General features: G+C 37.5%; 1 protein-coding gene across 3 annotated transcripts in view; it reads right to left on the minus strand.

The window, feature by feature from the left end:
• Window positions 1-428: 428 nt before the first annotated feature.
• stag2a (STAG2 cohesin complex component a) overlaps window positions 429-15,708 on the minus strand; it is a 28,689-nt gene continuing 13,409 nt past the window's right edge. For all 3 annotated transcript variants that reach the window (XM_056457674.1, XM_056457675.1, XM_056457676.1), the window contains exons 15-34: window positions 15,046-15,163; window positions 14,826-14,929; window positions 14,441-14,533; window positions 14,063-14,152; window positions 13,169-13,372; window positions 13,009-13,079; window positions 12,798-12,885; window positions 12,232-12,312; window positions 12,060-12,152; window positions 11,805-11,976; window positions 9,752-9,879; window positions 9,564-9,665; window positions 8,240-8,388; window positions 8,010-8,138; window positions 6,641-6,843; window positions 6,338-6,557; window positions 6,159-6,251; window positions 4,389-4,515; window positions 4,094-4,171; window positions 429-1,736 (exon numbers count right to left, since the gene is read on the minus strand). In XM_056457674.1, coding sequence (XP_056313649.1) covers window positions 1,713-1,736; window positions 4,094-4,171; window positions 4,389-4,515; window positions 6,159-6,251; window positions 6,338-6,557; window positions 6,641-6,843; window positions 8,010-8,138; window positions 8,240-8,388; window positions 9,564-9,665; window positions 9,752-9,879; window positions 11,805-11,976; window positions 12,060-12,152; window positions 12,232-12,312; window positions 12,798-12,885; window positions 13,009-13,079; window positions 13,169-13,372; window positions 14,063-14,152; window positions 14,441-14,533; window positions 14,826-14,929; window positions 15,046-15,163 — 2,367 coding nt within the window. In that variant the 3' untranslated portion in view covers window positions 429-1,712. The remainder of the gene's footprint in view (window positions 1,737-4,093; window positions 4,172-4,388; window positions 4,516-6,158; window positions 6,252-6,337; window positions 6,558-6,640; window positions 6,844-8,009; window positions 8,139-8,239; window positions 8,389-9,563; window positions 9,666-9,751; window positions 9,880-11,804; window positions 11,977-12,059; window positions 12,153-12,231; window positions 12,313-12,797; window positions 12,886-13,008; window positions 13,080-13,168; window positions 13,373-14,062; window positions 14,153-14,440; window positions 14,534-14,825; window positions 14,930-15,045; window positions 15,164-15,708) is intronic.

The raw sequence follows: 15,708 nt of genomic DNA on the forward strand, positions 1-15,708 counted from the left end.
AGCAAACTCTTCACGTTTAGTAGATTTATTTTACCACGCAGTTTAACATTGATCTCTGTCATTTGTTCTGTGTGGACGTGTTTGTTCGCTCATTGATTCTTTGTGTGAATGAAGGCTTTGATTAGGCCACTAAAGAACACTGACCTTCTTGTTCATGACCCAGAAAATCTCACACTCTGCACTCATGGTCCACTGCAAAGATCAATGATGAAGCAACTGTTTGTTTTTCCTCCATGCCATAAAAACCAAAGACAAAAAAAAATCTAATTAATATAAAGTTCCAGGATTGCTCAGTAAAATTTACAGACTGGTCAAAGTGTTGTCTGTAGGAGCTGCTGATTTAAACAGCAGTGCTAAAGATGAGAACATTTTACTTTGTATACAAATAAAAATGCATCAACATTGTAAATGAAACAAGAGACATCTTGTAAATAGAATAAAACATCTTGGTTTTTATGTACAGTCCAATACATTAAAATACATACACTCACACACTTTTGGAAACAAGGCGACATTGCAGGACTAGAAATTAATATCAAAGTGGGAAAAATGACCAACTACGAGTGAAACACATTAAAAGGGATGTTTTTTTTCCAACCCTGCATGACCAAAAGCTCCTTGCTGAAATGCATTTACCCGGGATATATTTACCACGGTTACTTTACCAAGATTTCTCAGCACAAACACAATCATCATGTTTCACTTTGATTAACAAGCCATCCATGATTTCAATTACCCAAACCAACCCACAAGCTCAATCCTTAACGTATTAAACTACACAAAGGGGAAAGATTTATAGAATTTTTCACAGTGGAGCTTCTCCAAAATGAAAGTGAATCAAACATCAGTGACTCTCAGGACAGATGCAGTGACTGAAACAGTAGGTTGGATACCAAACATAAAAAAAACAACAACTTAAATATAAATCAGCAAGGATTCACATTACATGACACATTTTGTGTAAAACAAAATAATACATATAATTATATTTTTTAAGATATAACAATATATTATAATAGCTAATTCTAATATTCAAAAAAAGAATTAGATATATCCTACAGAGAAAGCTTTTGTGTGAAAATGGGGGCAATGCCCTGGATGCAGAAATACCTTCGAAATTTAAAGCTGAAAAATAGATATATTTAAAAAAGTAATTAAATATGAAAGATGGCCATGCTTTTAAAGTTCCAATCAGCAAGTGCTTTGAGTTATTAAAGGATCAATTAAAAAACTAAAACATTTCAATCAGCCAATCACAACCATACAAGTAATGAGTGAGGAATATTATCACGATACCAGGTTTAACCTATTCTGGGGAGCGAAAACATTGTGAGTAATGGATTAAAAAAACTGGGGAATAAAACACACTGCAAGTCTAGACGCTTCAAGGAAAGCTGAGTTATAAATTTTGAATTTAAAATCACACTTTATAAAGTCATTTACAATTGATTGTCTTTACAAAATTACCTAAAAATCAAAACTCCTCCAGGAGTTACAAAAAAACAGCTATTTTTAAACCTCCGTTACAAATAGATAGGTCTGATCTCATGCTGTAAATGTCTGTCTGATGCCCTGCAGGCTGTTGTATGTACAGATGGAAAGTCATGGTGTGTTTTCGGGAGGGAAAGATACACAGCACCATCTTGTGCATTAGTCCATGGAGTGAAATCAGAAGAGGAGAAACAGGTCACCGATGCTCTCATTTACCCATATCAGAACATGGAGACATTCAGAACCTGTAAGACAAAACGCACACAGACACCCAATATTACTGGAGTGACAAACACTAGTTTGTTCACAACACTCATTCACAATGATGTATCAAAGAACTGCAGTTTTATTATTATATTATTATTATAAAGCTTAACTCTCTTAAAGCAAGATTTATACATTTTTTTAAACGCCATCATTCAGCATGCTATTTTCTGTTATGTTTTGACCTTTGAAACCCACTGTTGAATGTCAGTAGTGACACTAGATAAAAACACAATTGATAAGCAGAGCTGAAGCAATGATGTAGAAGTGGGAGCTGATCCTCTTCTGTCTTTTACTGTGATGTCAAAGCAGAAGCCAAAATGAGTTTGTAGCTTGGTTTGAATAAGATTTTTCTCAAATTCCAACTAACATGTTTGGCTTCTGAAATTTAAAAGATGTTTTAGAGTGCTCTTTTTTAATGTAAAGTATGTTAATGTTTAAAAAAAAAAAGTATGTTTGTTTATAGGTGCTCTAAAAAGAAAATCTGTGTATCCCTGGGCATAGTGGAATAATAAGAGTTCAGAACATGAAAATGGCCATACTGTGAGCTTTAAAGGGTTGGTCCACTACGATATCATATTGTAAACTTTAGTTGATGTGTTAATTTAGCTGTGTGAACATAAACAGCATCTCTGAATATAAAATGCTCAAAATTCAATGCAAAGGGAGACCTTGGTTTTTACAGAGTTAGCTTAGCAAAGCCTACAATGAACGAATTGTGGGGACTACAAAAAAATACTTCCAGGCCTGTGAGATCACAAACGTACTTTTACTGCGCACACACACACTGCGCAGCTATAGGCCATGGCCAGAGGCGCTGTAATGTTACAGCAGAGAGAGAAAATACCATCCTGCTTTTTCCCACAGAGCTTCTCTGTTTCTGTATTTGGGACACGGCACAAAGACAGAAGTGCTTACAGTTCAATATTAATTATGTTCCAGAGAATTAGAAAATACATAGCAAGCATGATTTGACAAGAATCTCTTCCAGTTCAGTGCTGGATTCAGTTAAAATCTCCTCAAAGATGGAGCAGCTACAAGCAGACACTGTGAACTCTGAGCCACGACCTGCAAGTGTTTTTATTTGTTAAAATTGATTATGACATGTACAGTGTCTAGCGTCAACGGTTTGTTGTAGCAAAGATGTAAACAATGCGAAATGATGTTCGCCATCGATAACGACTTAGCTACAAATTCATATTTATCAGTCAAACTGCTATAAATATAAAACACACACACACACATTCACACACACACACACACACACACACACACACACACACCATTGGCGCGTGCAGCCTCTCTCCATGTTTTCCATTGTTTTTCTATAGGCAGCTTTTCCATCGTTTTACAAGTCAGATAATGAAGTCGCAAAAGATGCTCCCACGCACATGCGCTTCTCGTGTTACAGATAGTTCATAGTATACACGCGCACACACATAAACACACGCACACACATACACTCTCTTAAAGGAGCCGCACCCCATTTTCACTCGTTACAGACACTTGTCAGATGTTATTTTAGAGAGGGAGCATGAGGTTGACTGACTGTTTACACAAAACGCACGTGCTTGTACGGACGTGACGTGGAGCCGATCCACGAATCGCAGCACATTATGACACAAGACCAATCAGAGTCACTTGAGGGCGGGCCTTTCAGGGGAACTAGGAAATACATCAGTCGTTTTCATGTTAGCTGAGTAGCTATATATAATCAAAGTGAGATTTATGAAAAAATAACATTATTTCCCTCAGGTGAAACATGAGCACACATTGCTTTGCATCTTATTAACACAACCAAGCCTTACAATTACATTCTGGACCACCCATTTAAACACCATTGTTTGTAAATGTAAACAAACAAATCTTTGTTTCTTTTCATTCAAAATTCCAGGAGTGTAAAACCCAGGTGGACAAAAAGGCCAATCAGAACACAAAACAGATTGTTGCGTGACTTACGGGCACACCCTCAGCATTTGCATGCACAATATGGACAATCATATTCTATTTTATGGAGTAATGAATGAGCATATAAAACCACTTATGAAGATTTTTAAACTTATCTAAGCCCTTTACCTACTATGTAGTTATTTAACTAACAACTTAACTAATTAAACCAATGTACATTTGTATATGGCACCTTTAAGAAAAACTGCTACCATAGTGGTATGCAGTTCGTTAAGCATTCTGAGTGGTTACTTACTAGCACAAGAAAAACAAACAATGCTCTGGTGCTGCCGTTAATTTAAGTATAAGGCATTTCTAACATGCACCACTAAACCTATTGAGTGGATTAATGGATAAGTGAAGAAAAAAAAAACACAGAAGGAATGCTTACTGAATCGTCCATGATAGAGGAAGGGTCAAAGTAGTCTTGTTTCAGCTCTGATCTCTCCCTGCGGTTTTTGGATGGAGGCTTGAGAGAGGCAAAAAATATTTTGTTAAAAAAAAAAAACACTAACATGCAAAACGTATTTTCTCTCTCTGTATGAGTGGGTAGTGTGTATGTACGAGTAAGCAATGTGATTAGATGTAGTACGTAAAGATCAATATCATTGTGATTCTGACAGGAAATCTTTCAGTAAGAAAGGGTTCTTATTGGCTAGTATGTGTTCTCTAATTCTGAATCCTACCAGATCAATGTCCATGGTGTCGAAGTCCATGCCCTCATTAAGGTCGTCCAGACGTTCCTCTGATGACATCATCACATCCTCTACAATCGGCTCCTCATCATCCTCCATCAGCCCACTGCCACGGCGACTGCAAAACAAGCAAAATGAAGAATAAATAAACAATTAATCTTCAATAATATATAATCAAAGTGCAAGCATGCCCGTGTAATATATATATACATACTGCTCACTTTGCTAAGCATATCTGTTCTGCTTGTTGGCACAAATATCTAATCAGCCAATCACATAGCAGAATAGAATTGAACAATATGATATGCTAAAGTTCAAATCAAGCATTCGAATGGAGAAGAAAGAGGATTCAAGTATTTAAAATTAGCATAGCTTTTGATTTCAAACAGGCTGGTTTAAGCATTTCAGAAATGTCATGCACAACCATCTACAGCAGGCAGTTCTGAAAGCAAAATGGGGTCCAACTGAGTACTAGTAATGTGCATCTATTAGTGTTGCCAAAAGTACAGATTGTGATATAAATTGGTACTGAAATGTAAAAATATGCCCATTTCCTGCTAATATTTGATTCTTAAACACATCTGTTCAGCGCATCAACACAACAACCAATCAGCTGTGCTAAAAAACTCAAGAACGCTCAAATGTTAGCAAGAAATTTACATTTTAAAAAAGTCAACATTGAATGGTATTGAGGTCTGTACTTTAGAACAGTGACTCCCAATTCCAGTCCTCAGATGTGTCAAAACAAGAGAGACATACAAAATGTGCAGTGCATTGGGTCCTGAGGACTGGAATTGGGAACCAATGCTTTCGACAACACTAGTATCTAATAAAGTCTTTATATCTAATAAAGTCTAATGAATGTACAGTGAATGTACAGGATGCGTTCAGCATCAGCAAATTTACATGAATCTTTCGCTAACACTGTGACTCTAAAGTGTATGTTTGCAAGGTTTCTGTATTTTTGCAAGGTACTGTATGTTTGCAATTAATAGCATTTTGAGGCCTGGTAACTTACAACAAAAAATTCACAAGTCACAAGTTCCTGAAAATTGATTCAAAATACTGTGTATTCATTAAAGTTTGATGGTAATAATTATTTTTTAAAGATTTTATATTTCACATTATCATTTTATACAATGTTTTCGGTGTCATGTGATCCGTCACAGATCATTTCAATTTGCTCATTTAAAAACAGCATATGTTCAGATTTAAATTTTTTTTTAAATGATCACTTTTCTTATTTCAGTGAAAACCAAGATTCTTTTTCCCAATTCTTTGACAAAAGGACATCATTTATTTAAAATGCAAGTCTTTTGTAAACATATGTATTTTAATTTAATGCATCCTTGCCTAAAACTCCTCATTCCAAGAAAGAAAGCTCTTTTAAACAGTAGTACGTCATGTTGGGGAAAGCACATCACAAATAACGCACGTAATGTTTTAATATTATTTTTCTAAGTAACAAGTAAAGTTGTTTTGTATTTTTAAAGGTAAATGAAGTTGTAGGTTATATAGTGCACTGTTAACTAATCAGCTCCTCTGTTTTAAAAAAGAAAGAAAAAACACTGCAAGTTCTGAAAGACATCAAGCCTCAGTAAAAGTAAGGAAAAGTAACGTAAATGTAACTCAAAAGTAACGTAACGCAATACTAACAATAAAAACTAAGTAAGTTACTTTTTAAAAAAGTAACTCAAATTTTTACTTTCAAAAGTAGTTTTCCCCAACACTGGTAGTATGTGTATACAGATGTGCACTCACATAGTGTGCTGAATGTGACCTCTCATCTTGCCGTACTGCAGGTTTGCTCTCTCCTGCTGCTGTTTTTGGGCCATCATCCATGCAACCTGAGAACTGAAAAGACAACAGCTCTCAAACAGCTCCTCATTAATAAATGTGTTATACAGAATGTGTGTATAAACCCAAATGTGTATGTTTACTTGTAGTCCATGTGTTGATGCGGCTGCTGCAGGGGTGTGTGTTGCGCTTCGTTGCTCATACTGTAAACCCCGATGTACCCCTGCTCTGGCCGGAGCTTCTTTGCGTCCCGCAGGACAGTGGAGACGATGTGAGGTGATGACATCATTACAGGAGAGTGTGGGATATTCTGTACACGGTTCACCCACATGCTGACATCACTGCTGCTACAACTACTGTCCTCTGAAGGAAGATAATAAAAGACAAATTTCAGACTCTGAAGAGATCATAATTATTTAATCAGGTTAACATTCTTCAACACACACCATCGGGCAGTTTTCTCTTGCTGGCGGCAGGTGGTTTGCCCCTGCGACTGCGGGCAGAGCTTCTGCTCATGCCACTGATGACGGACAGTGTGTCATCATCAGCGCCCGCCTGCAGAGAGTTACGGTAGGAGATGAGCGGCAGCCAGCAGTCGTCCCTCTGAAGGGCCATCTGAAACGTCATAAACCGCTCTAGATACACGTGCCTGATGTGAGAGAACATACACGTGCATCAATAGAGAATCTCATTTAAAAAGGTATCCTGTTAGCCCTCAGAGAGCCAGCTGGCAACATTTACCGCTGCAATTTCAGGAGCCATTACTTCAAGTCTGGAGTGTCACATGATCTTTCAGAAAACATTCTAACGAAACTTGAATCTCTTTGGATTATTGCTGATCTATAATTTAAAAAGGTTCTTACTAACAATGTTTGCTTTTCTGCTAAACACATTTTAGGATACGTTGACAAACAAGAAATAATGGCAATAACAATGCATTCATTTGGTTTTACCATTTATCATAGCCCTAATATACAAAAAATTAGTTCTCTTAGCATTTCAAAAGCTCGGAGGAGAAATTGAAAACTGGCAGTGGGAGGAAGCACAAGAACAAGTTCATTCTAGATTTTTGTGTAACAGGCATGGTTTAAAGGGGTGGTCCACTACACCCTGTGCAGCGAAAGGGCATGGCCAGAGGTGCTGTAATGATATAGCAGAGAAAGCTAAAATGTCATCCAAATGCGGCTTTTCCACAGAGCTTGTCCTGTTTTTGTATTTGGGCTTCCAAAAGACACAACACATAGAGAGAAGTGCTTCCAATTTAATTTTAATTATGTTCCAGAGAATTATTAAAAATATATAGCTAGCATTTGACAAAGGAGAGCTTCCAGAATCTCCCCCAGTTCAGTGCTAGATTTAGCTAAAAATCCTCCAACCGACGAAGCTGTGGATTGTGAGCCACAACAACAAAGTATTTTTATTTGTTGAAATTGATCTATTACATGCACAGTTTATAGCATTAACGGTATGTTGTAGCGAGGATGTAAACAAGGACTCTGTAAACAGCTGCTCTGACTGACTGTTTACAAAGCACTAAAGCGTGTGCTTGTAGGTTCGTGACATGGAGCCAATCCGTGAATCAAAGTACATTAGAAAGATGCAGGAAGTAAATTTTACCAGATTTATCAGATTGTATAACCAAAGTCATACTAGATAAATTATGCTGCACTGTAATAGCATTAGATATACATGTTTAAAAGTTTTCTTTGCTTAGGAGTAAAATGAAACTTTTAATTTAATTCTAATACATTTGTGTGCTGGAATTTGTGTGAAATTTTGCTTAATGCTAAAAAAAAAATGATGAGAGTGTCTTACACAGTCTTCTTGTCCTGCCTCAGTAGTTTGGAGGAAAATTCACTGAGGATGTCAAGGAAAGCCAGGTTTAGAGGAGGGCCGCCCTCGCCCTGTGGACTGGGTTCTTTAAAGGCAAATTCTATTCCATCCCTAAAATGTAGAAAACAAACACACTCAAGAATGTGATGGGAAACGTTATGCAACAAGAACCCCATTGGATCCTGACATCAAGCGGCTTTAGGATTTCTTACTTGTGGAGCATCGCAATGGCTTCTCTGGTTTTTAGCTGATCGAGGCCAAATGTGAGAGCAAAGCGTCGAGCCAGTTCTTTAATCCCACAGAAAGCAGATGTGGAGCGATCAAAGTTACAGCCCAGATCACTCAGCATCTCATTAAAGAGCTGAAACACACACACACACACACCTGTTGTTCAGGCCCTGTTTGCAGTAATATATTTTAAGTTGGAAAAGCATAAGTTTTGCTACGGTTACGTCATCTGTCCACACTACGCCGGAGTTTTCGAGTACCGAAAATGGAGCATTTTGGAAACGCTGGAGAGGCGTTTTCATTCTGAAATGCTGCTTATCCATGTCAGTGTGGATGGGGAAAACGGAGACATCTGAAAACCGAGGCGTGGCTGCATCTGATTGGGGATTTTTCCTCAATATTAAGTAGCCTACGCACAGTTCAGTCTTGTAAGTTCAGACTTCGCAAGGTTGATATGGAAAACAAACTCACGAAGACATGTCAGGTAAATCTTCAAAGGGAAACGTGTACTTTATAACCCGTTCACATCACCCTGGCTATGTTGTATCACTTTCTTAACAATAAAATAAAAACATGATATAAGGAAATGCCTATTTTTATTTTGATATTACTTTAACAGACACCAAAAATGTTGAGGCGTTGTGTAGCTCCATATTTTTATGACCGTCATCTTCACTGTATGCATATTTATAACAAAACGGAGCCTATAACAAAACTGCCTCCTTTTATTTTCATTGAAAATACGAAACACCCTTACTTTTGCTGAATATCAGTTTTAATAATCAATAATCGCCATTATAAAAGTATAATGTACCAATACGTTTATACAATATAGGAAAGGTAAGCAATCAGTCAATATACAGAATGTACATGGTTACATTAATTATTAACTTATCTTTGCGCTCAGCCAAAACACGTTACCTGAGAACAAGTAATAGATTCAAAAGACCAAAGTCGGAGAATATGTTGTTAGAGTTGGACAACAAGATGAATTAAATATCACGTTTAACAAATATAGTAAGATTAGATCCAGCGGTAGATCATTGATGAACAGTCCGACGAGCACAGCTCTCATCTGGGTAGATATGCTGCAGTGCATGCCAGAGTGCGTGTGTGGTCACGTGATGTGCGTTTTCAGTGGTGTGGTGTAGACGGAGAGTTGTTCAGAAACGCTGGATGAAATGCTGGTGTGGACGCAGATCGTTTCCATTCTAAAATGCCGTTTTAAAACTAAAACGTACTAGTGTAAACGAGGCCTCAGTGTTGCTGATAGAGCTGCTCTGTGTAAGAAGGGAAATGTGTCCTCACCTGCTGCAAGCTGAGGATCAGAGTCTTGGCACACTGAATCTTGTCAATCTGACGTGCTTTACTCATGGTCTCCTTAATGATGTCACCGTAATCGGTATAGTACTAAACACAGACAGACAGTTGCTGTAAGCTTCAAGTAACAGTGCCAGAGGTTCATTGAAGTGACCATCGGGCTAAGTGAAACTCACTCTCATATACTGTTTAAAGACATCTGCTCCTGTCTTCATCTCCACCACACAGAAAATGATCAATTTGCAGAAGGCTGCCAATAAGTTCCTGCGTCTATGAAGCGCTTCGATCTTACCGGCCTCATCGTCTGCAAGACACATGCCAGAAATGAATGAACTGGACTGAATGGTCCAAAAAACCACCAACAAAAATTTGTATTATACTGGAATACTTATAACAATACGAGTCCATCTTTACTTCACATTTTTAAGAATTACAAGCAAAGAGACAGACAAAAAATTAAACATTCAATATATGGACACTATATTATAAAATACTACACAACACTATATATTTTCTTAGTAGTTTTTAGTGTTTTTATTGTGAACAGATAAATCAGTTAATACTGAGAAAAAGCTATAGATTATTTTCATTCATTAAAGAAAACCTATTTTGCAGGTTTTCTCAAGATGTAAAATACATCTCTGATGTCCTGAGAGTGTGTATGTGAAGTCTCAAATCAAAATACCACACAAATAATGTTTTATAACTTATTGAAACTGCACCTTTGAGGCTTTGATGGCTGTTCTGGTGATTGGCGTTAAATTAAAATGAGATTGTGCTCTTTTTCAGAAGAGGGCGGAGCTACAACAGCCTATGCATCAACATGGCAGATTCAAAATAGGACTAGCATTATCTGTGTTAAGGCTGGTTTATATATCTGCATCGAGTGATCGCTGTGACCCCACAGCGTATGCTTTGCACATAGTTGTGCATTTATACTTCTGCTTGCTGTTTGTGTTGCTCTGCAATAACCCTTCAGAAACCCTAGCAGGCAGTAGGTTATGTTATGTTCCTCTGTATCGAGTTTCGCGGTGTTTTACTTTTACTGAAGGCCACTCTTAATGTACAAGTAGCTAAAACTCGCCTTGTTAAAAACCACGTTTCATTCATTCATTCAGAATGCTCTCAAAGCATGCATCGCAGACTCCGAAATGAGACACTGATTCAGAGTTCCACATGAGGTTATTAATTAGCAAATAATAAAAATATTACGAAAGTAACGATATAGGTGAGCAGGTTAAATTGTAACCCCGTGTAATAACATGCTACGTGATGAGATACGCAGTGATAAGAAATTGGATTGTTTGCACCAGACGAAACACGACAGAAATTTAGATACAGTCATTCAGAAGAACAAAACATGCACTCATGACTTGGTAAAGTTATAATCTAATTAATACATATTAAACTTCTTTAACAATATTAAATGTAGATGCTGAATCACTGATATGCTATAAGTTCAATTTAAAGCAATTAATTTTATTTTCAAGATCTGAGGTGAACTATCTGCTGCTGCTTTCAGTAGTATGGCAATAAATGTCCTGTAAAATGACATTCAAACTCACAATATGAGCATTTAACACTGAATAAAGCTAATGGGGTTTACCTGAGGTGATCATTGTCAGTTTTCTGTTGTTCAGCTGCAAGATATAAAAGCCGTTTCTAATACATCAATTCGAGGAGTTGGTTAGGACAAAAACTCCTTTTAATATGGAAAATATTATTTATATCGCATACCCTTGCTTTTTTATTTAAAAAACGGTTTAAATCAGCCTTTGGACTCGATTGTCAGACTCACTCCTGTTGATCCTCAATCTGGCAACCTGCGTTTGCATTTGTTTTGATCCAGGAATGCAATACTTAGTTCAACCACTGGTCAAACTTGCATATTCCACCTTTAATCATAAAGTAAGGACAAAACAAAACTTCCCATCTAGAGCTCATTCACGGAACTCGACACTTGTAAACACTCGCTTCATCAGGCACGCGGCTTCAGCTCAAAACAGCTACCAAGCTGACCTATCACAGAGTTTGCGCAACGCATCGTTGCAATGTGTAGTTACATTTTTTGAGAGGTGCGCGTCAGCCACAGCGAAGGCTATGCGACCACGCGAAGGCTGCACCAGACCACAAAAGTATAAATCAGCCTTAAAACTGAACTCTCAAATTCACACTGCAATGCCTGTCATTGTAATTTCAGAGATCAGAAAATTCATGTTAGTCGTTTACCTGTGCTGCTATCCTCATCCTGGTCAACAAACACATGATCAAGGATGAAGTTTAGTAGCTCGCTCTGTAAGGATGCATCTGGACTGAACACCAGAGGCTCTAAAATTTCCCGTCCCGATGCCACAATCTGATAACTGAAGATCAAGAGGGCATCGCAGAGAATGGTGAAGGCCTGCAAACACAGACACACACAGTCAGTTTCCTAGAATGCCTTGTGCCTAAAAAGAAGGTTGGTATGTGTCGTGTCAGACTCACCTGTTCTTTGACAGCAGTGCTCATGCTGTTCAGGTATCTTTGACACATCATACAGAAGGCTCGCACCTGCCTCCGCAAGAGCACCATATCATCCTAAAACGGGACGAGAGTGTGACTCGAAATGACAAACGACACTAGCACTCTGGTCTGGCTGTGTATGTGCGTGTTTTACCTTACTGGCACTGCCCTCTGAGACTTTAGCCAAGTGCCAGAGTATGACATAATGAGTGCACTGGAGGGCGTGAGTCACAATCTATAAAGACAAAGCAAAACAATCCATTAACAACAAAAGTGTCAGGAGAATTTGCTCACCCTCAGGCCATCCAAAATGTAGGTGATTTTCCTCGACAGTACAACATTAGATGAATTTAAGCTGGAGCAACAATGAGCCTTATGAAGAGAAACTTCATCAGTAGATTGTTATGGTAACCACTGATTTAAATAATATATACTGCATCACCAAGAACTACAGTTTGAAATATCTTCTTCAATGGAGAATAAAAAATCCCCTACATATTGGATGGTGGGAGGGTAAGTAAATTAACCTCATTTTATTTCCTTTTTTTCCCTTTAATTACCAAATTATGCAGGTACATTATGATGGTACTTTCCATTTGCTCCCTTTTTTCGTTGTAATAAAAGGTAATAATTTATCCGCAGATAAGCTCGCATTAGGCATGCAAATCCAGCCTGTTAAATGAATTAAAATCTGTCAACCCCTGGATTAGCTGTCAGTACCTGCTCAGGCATATCTCCGTTTTGCAGGCCAGAGTTTAAAAGTCTGTAGTTGCTGGTGAAAAGATCCCATTTAGTGAGGTCATGGGCACTGCAGAGAACACACACGCACGTAATGATGAACAAACAAATCAGATGAATAAAATAAGATCTTGTAATAAGATGTGTTTTAGCTCTACTCTGTCCAATTTGGACACTCGGTGTGTGTTCTTACTTGTGGAAGGCTGTGATTCTTTTGAGGGTTGACAAAACTTGATAGGCGTCATCTTCATCAGGCTCTTCCCCCTTTAACACATTAAAATAACTTGAAACTGGTGAAAAAAAAAAAATCACACAAAAGTGTTTAATAACAAAACTACCACACACACACGAACCTCCAACAGGAAGTCCTCCAGGAGGCGGTGGAACTTGTCGATCTGTTCATCGAGCATCTGGCTGCGCACAAGGTCTACGCGGTTATAGATGGTGAACTCATCATTGCACAGTGCTTGGAATGTCATGGAACAGGCCTCTAATACATCTGTGTCTGTGTGCTTCTCCACCACATCACGGACCTGACGTAGCAGTGCATCCAGATGCTGCAGGACATCAGAACAGTTAATACATACAGCACAACTATAGCAAAAAAAACAAGCAATCTTTTTTTAGCTTCATGTATAATTTTAAAAATAGTTTAGCAATGTTAGCGGTAAAGGAAACTTTTTTCATGCTGAATTAACTACACTTGGACTGCACAATCGTTTCAGCATTGATATCGCAATGTGCACATCCACAATAGTCACATCCCAAAATATGCAATTTTGAGTCTGAATTATAGTTGATCAGGAGCTACAGAATTATACTATTGTACTTATACAGAATTTATGTAACAAAAAAGTTCTTTTACTTAGAATTTTTGTGTAATTCTAGTCCAAATATCTACATTTCAAAGTAAAAACAAGAATATTTTACTTACCCCACTGGCAGATCGTTTTAAGAAAAAAAAACCTCTTAAATTTGACTTATTTCTTCTGAAGTTGAAAACAAAACAATATTTTTTTACTTTATCTAAAAATGTTTAGATATTCGGACAAGAAAAAAAGACAAAGTAATTTTTTGCATTCAATTTTTGAATCCCCAGAAAAGTATCTTGCGAAACAGTATTCATATTGCAATATTTATTGAAGAAAAATAAAATATTGCAATATCAGATTTTTCCAATATTGTGCAGGTCTAAACGACACCAAATAAATAAAAAAACACAAAACAATAGGGAAAATAATAACCACCTTCTCCAGGCGACCGGTTGTATAGATCTCCAAATCAAAATACCGAGGAAACTGCAACAGATTAGTGACCTTTTCAGGGTCCATTGAATACTGAGAGAGAGAGAGAAACAGAAAGGAGAGTCGGTTCAAAAATCAATTGGTTTGTATCCTGATGAAGATGCCAACAATTCAGTCAGATTATTTGTGTGCAGTGAGTTGTAGACCATCCATTCTTATCCCAAAAAACCCAATCAGGTTTGAAACTAATCTTTTCTTGAATACCCTAAAAACATAATCAATTAACAAACTCGATTAAAGAGTAAACAAGTCAACCATGCACATTTGTTCATTATACCACGCATGCATTATGTACTTTCTGGCAGGCAGAGAATCACATACTTTAGCCAGTAACAGAGGAAGAGCCACAGCAAATGTTTCTGTGATCTTTGTTCGATCATCCAACTGGGTTTTCTTTTCTTTAGCTGTTAGAACCTGTGGCAGAATAAAAATCAGCATAAAGGTTTGAAGAGAAACAAGAAAGAGGAAATTAAAATAACAAAATTTATTTATTTATGGGTTTCCAGAATATATGTGAATCTGCTGAAATCAAAAATAAATAAATAAATAAATAAAAAACGATGATTTTTAGGGTAGCATAGTTAAGGTGAATTTTTGTTTTAAAGCAGCTTTTTTTTGGACAATTTAGGGATTTAGAAAATAAACACTGTTTAAAATTGGACATCATCACTAACATGGCAAAACCAAAATGTTTTGTGTATCTTACCCTTTTCCCAGTGCCTCGACCGATGGGTGGGTGACACTCACAAGTCTGTCTGACAGCACAGAACATGATCTCAATCAGAGCAACTTCCTGAGCATCACTGAGAGCTGAAACATAGACAATGGATGGTTGATTGCTTGAAGTAAGATTTTTAGCCTAATTGTGCTCCAGACACAATGAATTTATTACAAATGCAAGTGTGTGCATTTGATGGCCATATTACCCTCTTCTCCAGGAAAGGGTTCATCCAGCAGCAAGCTGATCATACTCTCCCAGTCCTTCAGCAGCTCTGATGCACAGTCCCACAAACTGTCCACAAGGTAGGCACCATGCTCGTGCAGCTAAAACACACGAACGGTCATTTAGAAAAATACATCTTGAAATTTGTTCAGTTAATCGAGAGGTAGGATGGATGGACAGATAGACGGACGGACAGACGGACAAACAGATAGACAGACAGACAGACAATAAAACAGTTTAAAAGCATGGATGGATGGATGGATGGATGGATGGATGGATGGATGGACGGACAGATAAAAACAGTTTGAGGATAGAGGGATGGATGGATGGATGGATGGATGGATGGATGGATATAAAAAGCAGTTTGAAAAAGTATGGATAGATAGATTGACACACAGACACAGATAGACAGATAGATATATGGATAGACAGATAGATGGTAGATAGACGGGTAGACAAAAAGTTCACAAAAAAGTGGGTTTCTTCAAGAAACTTTGTATTTGCTACTAAATATGCTGCATTCTAGAAGAAATTAGCATTTGCATGCAAACGTATTGTGTTCCCCTGAGAAATTTTGTATTCTCTCACAAAGCATTTACCCAATAAACTTTTGCACTGTTCCTCCAAGAAACTTTCTGTTCAGTTA

The sequence above is a fragment of the Danio aesculapii genome, chromosome 5, assembly GCF_903798145.1.
Source record: "Danio aesculapii chromosome 5, fDanAes4.1, whole genome shotgun sequence".
Taxonomy (NCBI): domain Eukaryota; kingdom Metazoa; phylum Chordata; class Actinopteri; order Cypriniformes; family Danionidae; genus Danio; species Danio aesculapii.